Genomic DNA, 13,412 nt, shown 5'->3' with positions numbered 1-13,412 from the left:
TGCGTCTCGATCGAAACTGAAGATCGAATCGGCTTGCAGGTGAGGCGAGCTCTCTACTCACACCTGAACACTCTCCGAGAAGCTCTCTCTTGAATTGTTTTCCTTCGGATCTGGCAACGTCAAAGAGCGGCTTCAGCTTGAACAGGGCTACCATCTGACGTCGCAAGTGTGGCAAATAAATATACCCTATGAGATCTATTAACTGATCACATCTAGCTGTGAATAAAGTGTCTTCTAGGAGGCTTGCAGATATGTACAGTACTCAAATTTTAAACATAACCAAAAATAGCACAGGTCGACTATAACTGAAATAAAGAACATCCTATTAATTATTCGCTTTTAGAACCTTTAAAAGGGCTAAACAATAAATAAGTAATCTGCAGATAAAATCGTTTCCAAATTATAAGCGTTTACTTGGGTTGTGTTTCTCGACCAATATAACTGTTTAAAACCACAATATTCAATGTTAAAATACTTACAATAGGTTTTGAATATAAACTGCCACCTTAGTAATTTTTTATGTTGCTTAGTGTTAAGTAACATCAGTGAATAGAAAAATCTCGTTCTGCTACTACTTCAATAAAGTTCAAAATATCCTAAGGACAAATTTTTCCACATAGTTTAGTGATTCAAAGCCGACTATTTCAAAAACCTTTAAAAAATATTTTGACAAAAATATTAAAACCACAACATTAAAACATTAAAACACAAAATAGCCGAACACAAAATAAGAGAGAGATGTAAACTGTATCATTTTTCAGTTAAAGTAAGCTTTAAACCATTATTTTATTCTGTCCTTTGATTAAATTTTTGAATACATATACAGTGGAGTACTGGATACTTTCCAGTAAAAGAGTCACATAAAATCTTCAGCTATCTGCAAAAATCAATCCTTTGCTTACTTTCTGTGAGCAACCTCCTAGTATATTCTAAAAAAAACTTTGAGTTCCACCCGCGGCTTAGCCCGAATCGTGTAAATAGAATGGACAAGGTAATCGCCTTCCGGAACTGGCAGAACATTTGTTAACTTATGATTTAGAAATTGAATGGGAAGCTCCTTCACAAATATGTCGTGCTGCAATAACTAGGTTATTATCAAAAATCAAATGAGAATAATAAGTACGTACATTGTATGGACAAGAGTGGTTCAGGTTCGAATAGGAGATAAATAATTCATAGAAAAATTGAATCGTTGGATTACGCTTTCCCTTGAAGTACTGACAAATGTCGACCGTCATGTTAAAGAGAAATGGCTTATACCCATTTAGCCTCTTTAACACCCTAAAACTTACCTGAAATATGTCAGCAATAACTAATCGATTAATTAAAAAAAAAAATAGAAAAACTAGGTACCATTAAATCATTAAACGGCAACTGGTGAAATTTAGCGCCGAAGGACATATATTTGTAAGTCCGATTTTTTGATTTCAGAAAGCATTCATCGATATCCAAAAATTCCTTGTCCAAGGACGTACATATTATGTTGGTGAATTCGAAACTGCAGTTGACCTTAAGAAAGTGATTTATTAATTTGTGGTTTCCCATCATATCCATTTCTCCTTACTTTAAATCCTAGTAAAATCACAATTAGAAGGACCAGGGATAATAACTTGAACACCACCATATCTTATTGAGTGTTGAACTGCACAACCAATGACTCTAATAATTTTAATGTTTATATTTATAAGCTGGGCAATTAACTCAAGCGATAATAATCAGAATATATAATAATATATAATAATCACAAATATGAAATACTTTTAGTTGAGGTATTGTGAAAGTATACTCGAATATTTTTAATACGTTTGCTGGCTTACTATGGCTTATATTAAAACATGGAGCGAACAAATAGTACGAAAATTGTATCATCTGATTTCCAATAATTTGTTTAAACTGCAACCTTAAATATAAATTAGGTTAAATAAATATAATGTAGGTTATACATTTTTAGAAGCAATCACCGATAAATATCCGTAAATCCAAAGTCCAATTAAGTTCAGTTTTCGATTCTAAACTCGAACATGCAGTAATACTGTATATGTATTGAGTAAAATTGGCTTTACACTCAGGAGGTATATATACATATATCATTAGATGGACCATAAGAACATAAAATTCAACATTTTATTAGCTTACATTTTGTATCATTAAATAAGGTTCAGAATAAAAAACTTGTCTTTGACCTTTAAAAACCAATTTGTTCGCTCTTCCTCGCTTAAAGTTATGTCGATTTTGCGCTGCATTTTGCCATATGCTTTATAGGGTTGATAACGATTCCTTCTACCTGGTGCACTTCTCGATGAATACAATACAATAATCGACAGATCGTTTATAGATAAACAGATATTGTTTTTAAAGAAATTTACAAAAAACAAATTAATAAGCCATTAGCCCAATTTCTTATTTGTAATACTTTTATGATGTGATGATTTTGTTGTATTATTAGCTGATAAGAATTATATATCATATGAACAAGAGTTTTGTTTTGATCTGACCTATCATGCTGAACTTGGATTAAAAATTGTTTCCCTCTAATTATGTTCCTTAATTAAGGTTGAAGGATAGTTCCAAATGTAACGTACAGATATATATGTATATATATATATATATACATATATTATATATATATATACATATATTATATATATATATACATATATTATATATATATATACATATATTATATATATATATACATATATCGACAATATTAGCTCATTGCTTAGGTAAAGAATAATATTTAAAAGTTAAGTTGTATTTTAAGTATATCTCAATTTAATTCAGGTGGTTCTGCCGATTAATTGGCAAGATTTATTCCGGATTTAGTTGCCCCACACAATGCTCTCGATCCAGTCAGTGAAAAGGTGTACCTTGGTGTAGACACTCGGGAGTCCTTGGGAACCACAAACCAATCCATAGGACACGATCCCGAGCACTTGCTTAAGACAAGGATAAAGCGGATGCTGCACGAAGATAGGTCCGCCGGAGTCGCCGTTGCAGGTGTCCGCTTCGCTGGTCATTGATCCTGCACAAAACTGGGTGCGCGTCTCGATGGTGAAACGCAGGCGTTCCTGGCACACCTCGTCCGTGAACCGCTGCAGACTGACCTTCAGAAGGTGAGAGGATTTTACACCGTCCTTGGTGAATCCCCAGCCGGCGGCTGTCACATGTTCGTTATCGTTGCCGCTGGTGGGCGGCAGGCATACGGCCGCCACATGGTCATTAAACACAGCCTCCCGATCGAGTTCCACAAGGGCAATGTCGTTCTTAAAACCCAGCTCTTCGTCCTCAGTATCATAGCCCGGGTGCACCACGTAGTTTACCACCCGAAAGTCCTGGACCTGGGCATCGTCAGTGGTGCTGTTATAGTCCAAATCCCCCAGTCGAACTACAAATTTGGGCGAATCGAAGTTTGGATCTAATCGTTCGGCCTTAGTTCTGGAATTCGGAGTAATTATTATTTTATTTAAAAAATTTTAGAGATTTAGGCTTGGAGAACTTAGGGCCACTTACTCATCCGTTTCAAGGCAATGAGCTGCAGTCAGCACAAATCTGGGATGCACTACAGCTCCACCGCAGTCCCAATTGGGTTCGGACTTGTTACCCCGCCTGGTGCCGATCAGCGCCATAAAGGGGAACTCCCGACCAGACGCCTTTGTGCCGCCCACAATAAAGGGCGTGGAGCGACAGGCCGCTCTGCCCTCGTTGTACTGCTTGCATTCTAAGACAAATTAAAAATAAAATAATAACAAAAGGGAATCATTGTGAAAACCGCTCACGCTTCTCAAAAGGCCTTGTCTCTTCGACTGGTTTCAGGTTTTGATGATCCAACGGGATGGGACAACAGACAATATCGTTGAACTCGTCGCAGTACTTGACTTCAGATCCAATCAGGTGCTGGTTGTAGAATATCACTGGGCAGTCGGAAGGAGTCAAGTCTTTGCACTCGCCCGTGCCATTGTCGCAGTATTCGGCCACTACAGCGACTGAAACAAACAGCAACAGCCACTTAATGCCGGGAAACGCATCCATTGCCGAACGCTTTGAGGGCACAACTGAGAACGGCACTGGAGGTTGACCAGATTTACTACCACAACTGAGCAGCGACGAGCTTTAAGTTCAGGCGAGTTCTCAGCCAGAATCACAGACTCCACAAATGACTCATTAATGTAAGCTTTTGATTGAAGAAATTAGCAGGAAGAGATGGACTAAAAGTTGTGAAGCCCACTGATAATATTATTAAAAGATATTTTTTTAAAAATGTTCTTAATTTATATCTGAGAATGGTTCACACAACACATGAAAATTAAACATACACAATTACACGACGATTAATACAATAATGGGGTAAATAATAAGATTATACTAACTTTAAATTAAGCTTATGTTTCTATGTCTGCTTGTACTTAAATAAAAAAAGTTTAGGTCTAATTGTGTCGCATGTTTTGCATGTGCTGATGCTGTTGCTGCTGCATGTGTTGCATGTACATTTGTTGCTGCTGCTGATTGAGTTGTTGCAGGTTGCCACCACTGCCCAATGGAACACTTGTTGTTTGTACCGCATTCACCTGCTGCTGTTGCATTTGCATTTGCTGCTGTTGTTGCTGCTGCTGTTGTTGTTGTTGCTGCTGCTGTTGTTGTTGCTGCTGTTGTTGTTGCTGCTGTTGTTGTTGTTGCTGTTGTTGTTGTTGCTGCTGCTGCTGTTGTTGTTGCTGATGTTGTTGCTGCGGCTGCGTTTGGTGCTGGGATTGCAGGGGGGATTGCGTTTGACTTGTTAATGCATTGTTGTTGGCGTTGTCGGCGCTAAAATTAGATGGAGTCTGATTAATTCTAAGCTCACTTTTATTTCAATTTATTCTTACATCTTCTCAGAATGAATATCCTCCAAATTGAGATGTGTTATAAACCTCAGGCGCATCTGTAGCAGGGGTCGTAAACGCTTAATAATAGCCTCCGATTCGTTTTTGATAATGTTACCCACATGTATATATTTAATGTGATATCTGAAAGTGATAGAAAGATATTAGCTTATTTTCTATTAATTAATTTCTCTCAATTGGCTTACAGGAAATCGCATATTTGGTCCATGTACTGCAATGGTTTCGGTCCATGCTGCTTGTCCACAATTTCCAGAATCTCGTAAAGCAACACGGCAATGCCGGCCACGGCGTTCGGTTTCTCCAATTCTATTCGCTGCAGAAAGGGTCCAAATACGTGGCATAGGTACAACAATTGCTGCTCGGTTCGCACGCAGGGCTTTAGCTTATCCTTGAGGTATCTGGTCATCGCCGCCAGCTTAAAAGCCCCCATGTGGTGAAACACCGAGTGAGCCACGGCCAACACTACGGCATACGTCTTCTCCAGCATCGCCTCGCGCACCGTCTTAAAGTTAAACAACTCGAATGCATTAAATCTGTAGGTCCAATTAAGCATATTGGGTGTGTTGAGCATATCCTGTAAGCGATCATAGATGCCACTCCAGTAGGGCTCTGGCAAAGCGGCCAAAACAATGCCTACGGCATTTATGTAGCTGTGTATATCCTTCTGCGGAATGACCGCATATCCGTTGACTATTACGTCAATGAGATTGTTGGCCACCAAAGTGGGTGCCACGGGTAGACCCAGCAGTTCCACACAGGTCACATAGAGCGCATGAGTTGGGGCATTTGGGAACTCATTAAAACGCCAGTCGGTGGAATAGAAAACATTCTTCCCACTGATGGCTGCAACATAAAGGAAAGTGAATATTGGAATATTGCGCACCACACGCATATCCAACTTACTGTCTGCCAGGCGTCTGATCAAGCTCATATAGTAACTTAATTCAGGGGTCCATAGCGAGTCCTGGTTAAGCAGGAACGCCTTATAAGGATCACTAACACTCCAGTTCGGCGGACGAATCTCGGTAAAAGCGCTAGTAATTGCACCCACCTTAAAAAACAGTATATTACCCAGATGAAAAATAATATTTAGAAAAACTCCTACCAGTTTTTTCTTCAGCGCCGGACGATCTCGTAAAATTCGCTCATAATAATGAAGGGTGTTGTAGAGATACGTTATGGGGCGATCTGCAATTCGTAAATTTTAGTTTTGAGAATCTTTAGATGAGCTTCTTACGCACCGTGGAACTTGTAGAGGATGCTCAGATGATCCAAAATAAATCCCAGTATCTGGTGAACATTCGTGATGGTAAGCTCGATGAATCTGTGCACCACCACATCCAAAACAGGCAGAAATCTTAGACAGACATTGCTGAAGTATACGGGAAGTGGAATCTGCGAGGCAGACTCGTCTAGTGCGAACTTCTCCGGATATTTTTGGTGGAAGGAGAGATGCTTGTCCTGCCTAAATAAGATAATGAAAATATATTCACTTTTTTAAAAATTGAACACTTACCAATTGCTTTGCTTCCAATGATCAGGGTTGTTGTCCTTGCAAAACTCCTGAACTCGATTCCTCAGCTCGCTGGCTTTTAGCAAGAGCAGCTGGATGATAAGAAAACAGACTTGGGCCTCGTTGCCTTCGTGTGTTCGCAGGGCCAAGCAAAGAACAACTCTATCGATGGTCACTACGTTGAACTTCCAGATCATATTGTTAATCGTGTCAACGCACTTGTGAATAAAATCACGACCATCCGAGGAGCTAGCCACTTCGGCCACCAGATAGTCACAAAACTTGCGCAAGTGAGTGGATAAGGCTCGCGCACTAATGCCCTCCAGGATTCTAAAAGTAAACAGTTAATAACAGTATTAGCGGAAAAGATAACATCGTTATCCCTTCGTTACGCACTTGTAAGCAACTGGGCTTATGTTCTCCGTCTCCCAAATTATTTTGAAAAGCAGGCAAAGGAACAAGGGGTTTGTAGTTGGTCGAAGGAAGTGCGCAATGATGTCGTTCTCATTTGTCATGGATGTCCATGTGCGGTACTCCTCTTCCACGGCCTTCTTTAGCTGTTGCTTGTTCTCCGGCGGTTGGTTGTTTTGGGTAAAGTACTCATTTAAAGCGGGTGGGAAACAGGCCAGAGAGTGAATAGGCCACGAGTGCGGCGTGTGCTGAATAATGTTGGACAGGAAGTCTTTGCACCACCCCTGCATTTCATCGCCGCCGCCGTGTACATGCATGGAGCGGGCGAGTGTTAGGATGAGAACACGGTTAAGTTCCTCGCTCTCATTAGACGCCACTGCTCCGGGAGACTTATCGTTAAAGTACCGCGAAAATTGTGGCTGAAACTCCGCAGATCCAATGCTGGTTATCAGGCGCAGAGCAGTAGATTCAAAGCTGGAGAGAAAATAAGTCTTAGCTAAATCTACATACCTGAAATATATAGTTGTAACTCACCAAAGATTGAGCTGCATCTTGTTTGTTTGGGGCACGGAGGACAAAGAATGAAGCAGAGATAGCAGTTGCACCCTGTAGTGGGTGGGCACATGATGCAGCCGGTAGGAAAACATCTCCATCAGGGTGTGCAGCATAGCCCAGGCATGGTTTTTAAACACAGTTGGCATAAGTTGGCCTGCATGGGAATACATATAACTGTGAACACAAATTGTGTTTGACCATGATTACAGGCTACACTCACTCAGGAATCCCTTAATGCCCAGGGACTCGATTTCAGTATAAACCAAAAGTCTGGCATAAGTCTCTAATAGCGCCGCAGCTGGAACTTGTCCTTTGGTTTGGGCCTGTTTTAGCATCTGAGTCACAAAGCTGTGGATTAGCGACATTTTGCTGTGCACTGTCAGACTGTCTAGAACTGTGACCGAAAAAGTTACAGCTGGTATCTGGGCGCCATTTGGTGACTTCGAAGAGCCATTAAGAGCATCCAGCAACAAGCCCATGGGTCGCCCAAAGTACTCCTGATTCGTAGAATATGCATTGCAGATTAGAATGATGCGAAAGTCGTTTCCCAGGGTCATGTTCATCATGGTGTTGGGCGTGACCAGGTGCTGCAAAAAGCTGTGTATAAACCAATAAATATTTGAAAAAAATAATCAGGAAAGCATTGAGATATTACTCGTAATGGTTTTTGAGCGCTATGGGCAGCGGTCGAGTAATGTTCATATTCTCCACTCGCGCTTTCTTCATCAGGTGGATCCACACGCAAATGGGAGCCATATGGCGAACCATAGAAGATTTGTTAATGTCTGGCAACTTGAGTGGCTCCAGTTCCGGATAGAGGAGGTCAAACAACCTGAACACGGGCAGGAAATTGGTAATCTACAACGAAAATGCATTATAAATATATACCATTTGATTAAATCCAGTAATTATTATCCTACAGGATTCTTTTGGATGCTTCCAGATATGAACTGCAAGAGGATCCACATAAGCTGGTCACGACCCTTCCTAAGCTCCAACTTTGAAAGCTATAGGTAACCAAAAATCAATTAAAAGGGATCATAAAACATTGAATTATATGGAGACTACCTTCTCGTGAAGAGCCAACACAATGTGCATAAAGCTCACAAACTGGAAGAGCACAAAGTAGATGAGCTGCGAAGAAAGGTGAAGCCAAACCCACTCGTACGGTGTGATTTGTTCGTCTGAGGCGTTGAACCCACTGCCCGCAGTGGCGTCATTTGCCTCAGTCATTTCCATGGCCTGGACGATCAGGTTAACAAGCTGCTCTTCCAGGGCATTATAACGCTGCTTTTGGTGCTTTTGCAGGTTCAGCATCTGTGAGACCATCTCCCTCGAGTACGGCTGCTCCAAAACGTAGCGGAGCAGGGGCTTTTGCTCCTCAAGAAGCTCTGGCTCGTAGGGCAGGCTGCCTTTAAAGTTAAACTTTAGGGTGTTGTGGTCCAGTCTCCAGGAATTCATCATGTGATCGGCATAGCCGAAGTGCTCCACGATAGGTAGCATACTGGCGTGCCCGATAATGGAAACCATTTGTGCTGTAGTGCGGAACTCCTCCACAAAGTCGGTCATCAGCCTGTTCAGTTTCCAATGGTAGGGAAACGGGCGCATAATCTCGTTGGCAATGAAATAGGCGGGTAGCAGGCAATTGTTGCGGTCGAAGATGAAGCGCAGGATATCCTCGACGGCCAAAAGTTGTGGCATGTAGGTGACGTTCACGTTGAGCGGAAACCACTGCGCCTTGTCGCGGCACACCTTCATAATCTCGCGCACGCCCTTGTAGTCCACCTGGGCGATCACGCGTTTGATCAGCCGGAAGCTCTCGATCCAGAAGGTCCGGTGCTCGAAATCCAGTTTTTCGCACATCAGCACCTTGTCGCACAGCATCCTGGCAGTGATCACGTGTGCGTCCACTAGTTTTGCCAATGCCGCCATCAGCACCTTGATGTGGTAACCGGAGGCGCTGGCCGCCCGTAGCAGATACACCCGCAGTACCTGCTCCCGGTTCTCCTGTGCCACGTTCCCAAAAACGGTAACTAAAATAGATACTTATTACTGGTTGAAATCTTAATGAGTGGGTTCACTTACCCAAATCATTGGCGAAACTGGTGGCTCTCTCCTGCTCCCCGTTTGGTTTGAAAACAATGACGCTCACAAACGCCTCGTCAATGGAATCCACCTTCTGGATTATCAAAACAAAAAGTTAATCAACAGGTGGTTTTCAAAGTTTTCATATGTTCGGTGTTACCAAAAACTCATTGACTGTATCTATAACTTGCGTTTCCATATCCATTTAAATTGTTTTTCGCATTTCCGACACCGCATAAACAAAATCGCGTCTGCAATTCTTCTTCGCAGTGTTACCAGTGAGTGCACAGACACACATCAAAATCAGAGCTGTCAGGATAAAATAAGTAGCTATAACCTGCTGTAAATGTAGCTAAAACTGTGAAAAGAGTACCTAATAATAGGAAAGCATTTAAAACTTTGTTTTCTTGTTACAATATTTGATGCACAATATTTATCAGCTGGTCCGTTCAAAAAGGGAACTACATAACTTTGAAAGGATACATTTATTTTTCGTTTTAATTCAATCCATGTTTAACTAAAATCGCTTTTCATTTTATTTGTATCTCTTAAAGCAAATATTTTAAATGAAACATATAACCAACATATACATTTTAATTGTTCTATCTACAATTTTCAATATGGGAAATAGAAAAATTAATGTTTTAGTAATGTTGTAGCAAATTAAAGAAAAATAAAAATGTTCAGTACATAAATCAGCTTTTTCTCAAGGTAAGTTAAAAGTAGCGATTTGTTTTTTTAAATAGGTAAGGTACAAACCATAACAAAATTGTATTTAAGTACGTACCTAGGTATTAATTGGGAATTTAATTCCATTAGTTTTAGAGTTCAGTCAATTCATGACGCAAATCTAGAGCAAGTCCTAAACAGTTTTAGGAATCTCCCCATAAATAGTTTTATTCGGAGGTTGCACAAAAATCTCTTCGGTTGAAATTGGGTTGAAATTTGTATGTACATATCAACCGACATTTCACACCTGATAATTCCCGCTAAAATATAGCTGAAAAGCTATGAGCATTACTGCTTGGTAACCGGCATTTTAAACTCCTGGTCACACTTGGTGTTAAAGAAGTTAACAATAAATAGTTGGTTTATCCGTGGAATCGCACAAAACAAAATGAAAAAAGTGCTGGTCACAGGTGGAACTGGCCTTGTAGGCAAAGCCTTAGAAGCGGTAATTAAGGAGCAGGCTCCAGCTGATGAGCAATGGTACTTTGCCGGCTCGAAAGACGCCGATTTGACGTGAGTTAATAACAACCACCGAGCGAGAAGAACCGTAAACAAAGGTTTCCACAGAAATCTGGCAGCCACGCAGGCACTCTTCGCCCGGGAGAGGCCTTCGCATGTTATCCACCTGGCAGCCATGGTCGGCGGTCTGTTCCACAACATGAACAATAACCTAGACTTCCTGGTTAGTTGTAAAGTACAATCATAATCCGAAATCCAATTTCATTATAATTCCGTGCAGCGCAACAACTTGCTCATTAACGACAATGTCCTGCAAACGGCGCACGAACAGGGCTGCAGCAAGGTCGTATCTTGTCTATCCACCTGTATTTTTCCGGACAACACCAGCTATCCAATAGATGAGACCATGGTGCACAATGGGCCACCGCACCCGTCTAATTATGGCTACTCATATGCTAAGCGACTGATAGACGTGCAGAACCACGCCTACCACGACAAATACGACCGGCTTTACAGCTCCGTGATTCCGTGCAACATTTTCGGTCCGCACGACAACTACAAGCCCGAGGTAAGCCATGTAATTCCGGGCATGATTAATCGGATGTACCAGCTGATAAAGGAGCAGCCAGAAGTGCCAGAGAGCGAAAAAGTATTCACAGTCTTTGGAAGCGGAAAGCCCCTTCGTCAGTTTGTGTACTCACTGGACTTGGCCGAGCTTATGATCTGGGTGCTCCGGGAGTATGACAGCGTAGAGCCTATCATTCTAAGTGTAGATGAGGCTCAGGAGGTGACCATCTACGAAGTGGCTAAGGCCATAGCCAAAGCATTTAACTTTAAGGTGAGCTAAAAATTAGTATTTTTGGGATATATAACTTCATAACTGGTCCTATTCCAGGGAAAATTGGTCTGTGATACGAGTAAGGCGGATGGACAGTACAAGAAGACAGCGTCCAATGCCAAGCTTCGCTCTCTCCTTCCTAACTACGCATTTACTAACTTTGAAACGGCCATCGAAAAGTCGGTGGAGTGGTACAAAGACAACTACGATCAGGCCAGAAAGTAATTTCACATTGAAGCCCCTACACAATTGTAAATAGACATCGTCTGTACACAGAACTTTATGCGCGTTTTATGTCCAACAAAATAACAATGCCTAATGTGCCAGCTCAGTCTGTCCAGGAGTCGCCGTATTGATTCTTTCTGCCAGCGGCTGGCTCCACGGGTCGCTGCTGAACGGGAGCTGGTGGTTCGTAGGGCCGCGAGTAGGGACTTTGCTGGTGCTTCGAGTGCTCCTCACGGTTCCTTCGTCGCAGGTCTTCGTACGACTGACCCGGCTTGGCTGGTTCCAAGGGCAGATCCGTGTCTAACATCGAAGCAGCTGTTGAAAATAAGAGGTATATTTAAACACTACTTGAAGCCTAAGGTTTATATGAGCCTACAGTCCAGAGTGGGCCGATAGATGTCGTCCAGGCCGGACATGGTTGGGCGCGACTCCGTGTCCAGGTTGAGGGCAGTGCTCCTGGCCGGCTGATAGGCCTCATCGCTGTACACGTCCGCCGAGCTGGGCGAAAAGGGGGCCAGTGTGAAGGCCCTGCCCAGATTCTCGTCCGGTGTTATGGAGCTTATGACGCCGCCGCCCTGCCTACGCTGACGCAGCAGTTCGCCCAAGTGAGAGTTGGGCAGACGCATAATCTTTTCTGCACACTTCTGTTGGTAGCTGAATTTGCCGACAAAGTAGCCCAGAATGACGCCCATCACGACCTTTGGAACGGCTCCGTACTTCCCATGTCCTTGCAGATAGCCGTTTTTGACGCCAAAGTACGCCAACAGGCCGAGTCCGGTGCCGAAGGGCAGACTGCGCTGGAAGAATGACTCCGTATTGCACTCACGTAACGCCTTCACTTCCTCCGCGGAGAACTGATAGTCCGCCTAAAAAAGTTTAAACACAGCTGTAGCAGGGGCTAAAGGACTCTTTCCTACTCACCAGTGGGTGGGGGGTGTGTTGCGGCGGTTGCTGAGAGCCATCGTTCAGCGGCAAGTCCATGCTGACACAATTTAATCCAGAATTTGTGAAATATATACGGACCACCGACCGGTGCAGCTTTTTTGCCAACCCTGGTCGCCGGCGAAACAGCCCTGTGACCACTTACATGCGTGTGATGGTCGATCTTGGCGATAGTTTCGTGAGTTCAAAGCCTATTCACACAGGTATCATTTCTGCAACAGCGACCAAATTCCGTAACAGCGCCATTATTTTTAAACCATATAAATGATTTTTATTTGTGTCTTTTGGGATTCTTAAAAGGATATTTATTTTTAATTAAAGTCAGCTGTTGTAACGGCCAGAGTTTGAATGTTTTTAAAAAATCAAATATCATTTTTATTTTATCAAAGATAAATAAATATGCAGAACAATAAAAAAATTAATCTGTGGGGCGCAAAGCGACCTAACCAGCAGGAATAAATGGATGAGGGAATGGTGATCATCACATCATCCGTTAAAGGAAGATGTATTCCTTGGGTCTACCCTGCTCGGGCTGATAGTAGTTATAGTGGTGACAATTTTCCTCCAATATTTCTGAATAAAACTCTTCTTTAAAATAATAATGCTAAAATTGTATCCTGAACAGTTTGTTGTAGTTACATTTTTCTTCTCTTTTTAATGCATTATTAAAGAAATAGCGGCTGTTGCGGAATTTGTTCGCTGTTGCAAAAACTTCGCCTGTGTAAATAGGCTTTTAGCTGAAAAAATTATTAAAATATAGCTATTTAAAAAGGGC

The 13,412-nt window shown here is 42.0% G+C and overlaps 4 protein-coding genes across 4 annotated transcripts; 1 reads left to right on the top strand and 3 right to left on the bottom strand.

Annotated features, from left to right (window-relative positions):
• Window positions 1-2,734: 2,734 nt before the first annotated feature.
• Window positions 2,735-4,041, bottom strand: LOC108053138 (serine protease snake). Its single transcript, XM_017135723.1, has 3 exons — window positions 3,780-4,041; window positions 3,514-3,721; window positions 2,735-3,438 (listed from the first exon to the last, which is right to left on the bottom strand). The coding sequence occupies exons 1-3, from the start codon at window positions 4,030-4,032 to the stop codon at window positions 2,823-2,825; spliced, it is 1,077 nt and encodes a 358-aa protein (XP_016991212.1). The 5' UTR covers window positions 4,033-4,041; the 3' UTR covers window positions 2,735-2,822.
• A 219-nt stretch (window positions 4,042-4,260) lies between these two features.
• Window positions 4,261-9,712, bottom strand: LOC108053135 (mediator of RNA polymerase II transcription subunit 23). Its single transcript, XM_044461869.1, has 15 exons — window positions 9,605-9,712; window positions 9,445-9,538; window positions 8,428-9,392; window positions 8,280-8,366; window positions 8,015-8,217; window positions 7,580-7,956; window positions 7,339-7,513; window positions 6,790-7,278; window positions 6,397-6,723; window positions 6,122-6,345; window positions 5,986-6,068; window positions 5,784-5,931; window positions 5,066-5,723; window positions 4,863-5,003; window positions 4,261-4,803 (listed from the first exon to the last, which is right to left on the bottom strand). Exons 1-15 carry the CDS (start codon window positions 9,647-9,649, stop codon window positions 4,428-4,430), a joined length of 4,392 nt encoding a protein of 1,463 aa, XP_044317804.1. The 5' UTR covers window positions 9,650-9,712; the 3' UTR covers window positions 4,261-4,427.
• A 770-nt stretch (window positions 9,713-10,482) lies between these two features.
• On the top strand, window positions 10,483-11,748 carry LOC108053143 (probable GDP-L-fucose synthase). The gene is made up of 4 exons (XM_017135734.1): window positions 10,483-10,686; window positions 10,741-10,855; window positions 10,913-11,470; window positions 11,528-11,748. Exons 1-4 carry the CDS (start codon window positions 10,562-10,564, stop codon window positions 11,693-11,695), a joined length of 966 nt encoding a protein of 321 aa, XP_016991223.1. The 5' UTR covers window positions 10,483-10,561; the 3' UTR covers window positions 11,696-11,748.
• LOC108053144 (OCIA domain-containing protein 1) lies at window positions 11,733-12,788 on the bottom strand. The gene is made up of 3 exons (XM_017135735.2): window positions 12,617-12,788; window positions 12,072-12,561; window positions 11,733-12,010 (listed from the first exon to the last, which is right to left on the bottom strand). The coding sequence occupies exons 1-3, from the start codon at window positions 12,674-12,676 to the stop codon at window positions 11,799-11,801; spliced, it is 762 nt and encodes a 253-aa protein (XP_016991224.2). The 5' UTR covers window positions 12,677-12,788; the 3' UTR covers window positions 11,733-11,798.
• Between the last annotated feature and the right edge of the window lie 624 nt (window positions 12,789-13,412).

Source organism: Drosophila rhopaloa, unplaced genomic scaffold (assembly GCF_018152115.1).
Source record: "Drosophila rhopaloa isolate 14029-0021.01 unplaced genomic scaffold, ASM1815211v1 contig_115, whole genome shotgun sequence".
In the NCBI taxonomy this organism is placed as follows: Eukaryota; Metazoa; Arthropoda; class Insecta; order Diptera; family Drosophilidae; genus Drosophila; species Drosophila rhopaloa.
The sequence above is the reverse complement of the archived record's forward strand: the minus strand, read 5'-3'. Positions and strand labels throughout refer to the sequence as shown.

What these genes read in the sequence shown, in the direction of transcription:
- LOC108053138 (XM_017135723.1), bottom strand. Translation starts at nt 4,032, where the DNA reads ATGGATGCGTTTCCCGGCATTAAGTGGCTGTTGCTGTTTGTTTCAGTC. An exon ending in GACAAGGCCTTTTGAGAAGC is followed by an intron (nt 3,722 to 3,779) that starts GTGAGCGGTTTT and finishes AATTTGTCTTAG; the next exon opens with AATGCAAGCAGTACAACGAG. An exon ending in CATTGCCTTGAAACGGATGA is followed by an intron (nt 3,439 to 3,513) that starts GTAAGTGGCCCT and finishes TCCGAATTCCAG; the next exon opens with AACTAAGGCCGAACGATTAG.
- LOC108053135 (XM_044461869.1), bottom strand. Translation starts at nt 9,649, where the DNA reads ATGGATATGGAAACGCAAGTTATAGATACAGTCAATGAGTTTTTG. An exon ending in GCGCTCAAAAACCATTACGA is followed by an intron (nt 7,957 to 8,014) that starts GTAATATCTCAA and finishes GTTTATACACAG; the next exon opens with CTTTTTGCAGCACCTGGTCA. An exon ending in GGGCATTAAGGGATTCCTGA is followed by an intron (nt 7,514 to 7,579) that starts GTGAGTGTAGCC and finishes ATTCCCATGCAG; the next exon opens with GCCAACTTATGCCAACTGTG.
- LOC108053143 (XM_017135734.1), top strand. Translation starts at nt 10,562, where the DNA reads ATGAAAAAAGTGCTGGTCACAGGTGGAACTGGCCTTGTAGGCAAAGCC. An exon ending in ACAATAACCTAGACTTCCTG is followed by an intron (nt 10,856 to 10,912) that starts GTTAGTTGTAAA and finishes AATTCCGTGCAG; the next exon opens with CGCAACAACTTGCTCATTAA. An exon ending in CCAAAGCATTTAACTTTAAG is followed by an intron (nt 11,471 to 11,527) that starts GTGAGCTAAAAA and finishes GTCCTATTCCAG; the next exon opens with GGAAAATTGGTCTGTGATAC.
- LOC108053144 (XM_017135735.2), bottom strand. Translation starts at nt 12,676, where the DNA reads ATGGACTTGCCGCTGAACGATGGCTCTCAGCAACCGCCGCAACACACC. An exon ending in AACACACCCCCCACCCACTG is followed by an intron (nt 12,562 to 12,616) that starts GTGAGTAGGAAA and finishes AAACTTTTTTAG; the next exon opens with GCGGACTATCAGTTCTCCGC. An exon ending in CTATCGGCCCACTCTGGACT is followed by an intron (nt 12,011 to 12,071) that starts GTAGGCTCATAT and finishes TATTTTCAACAG; the next exon opens with CTGCTTCGATGTTAGACACG.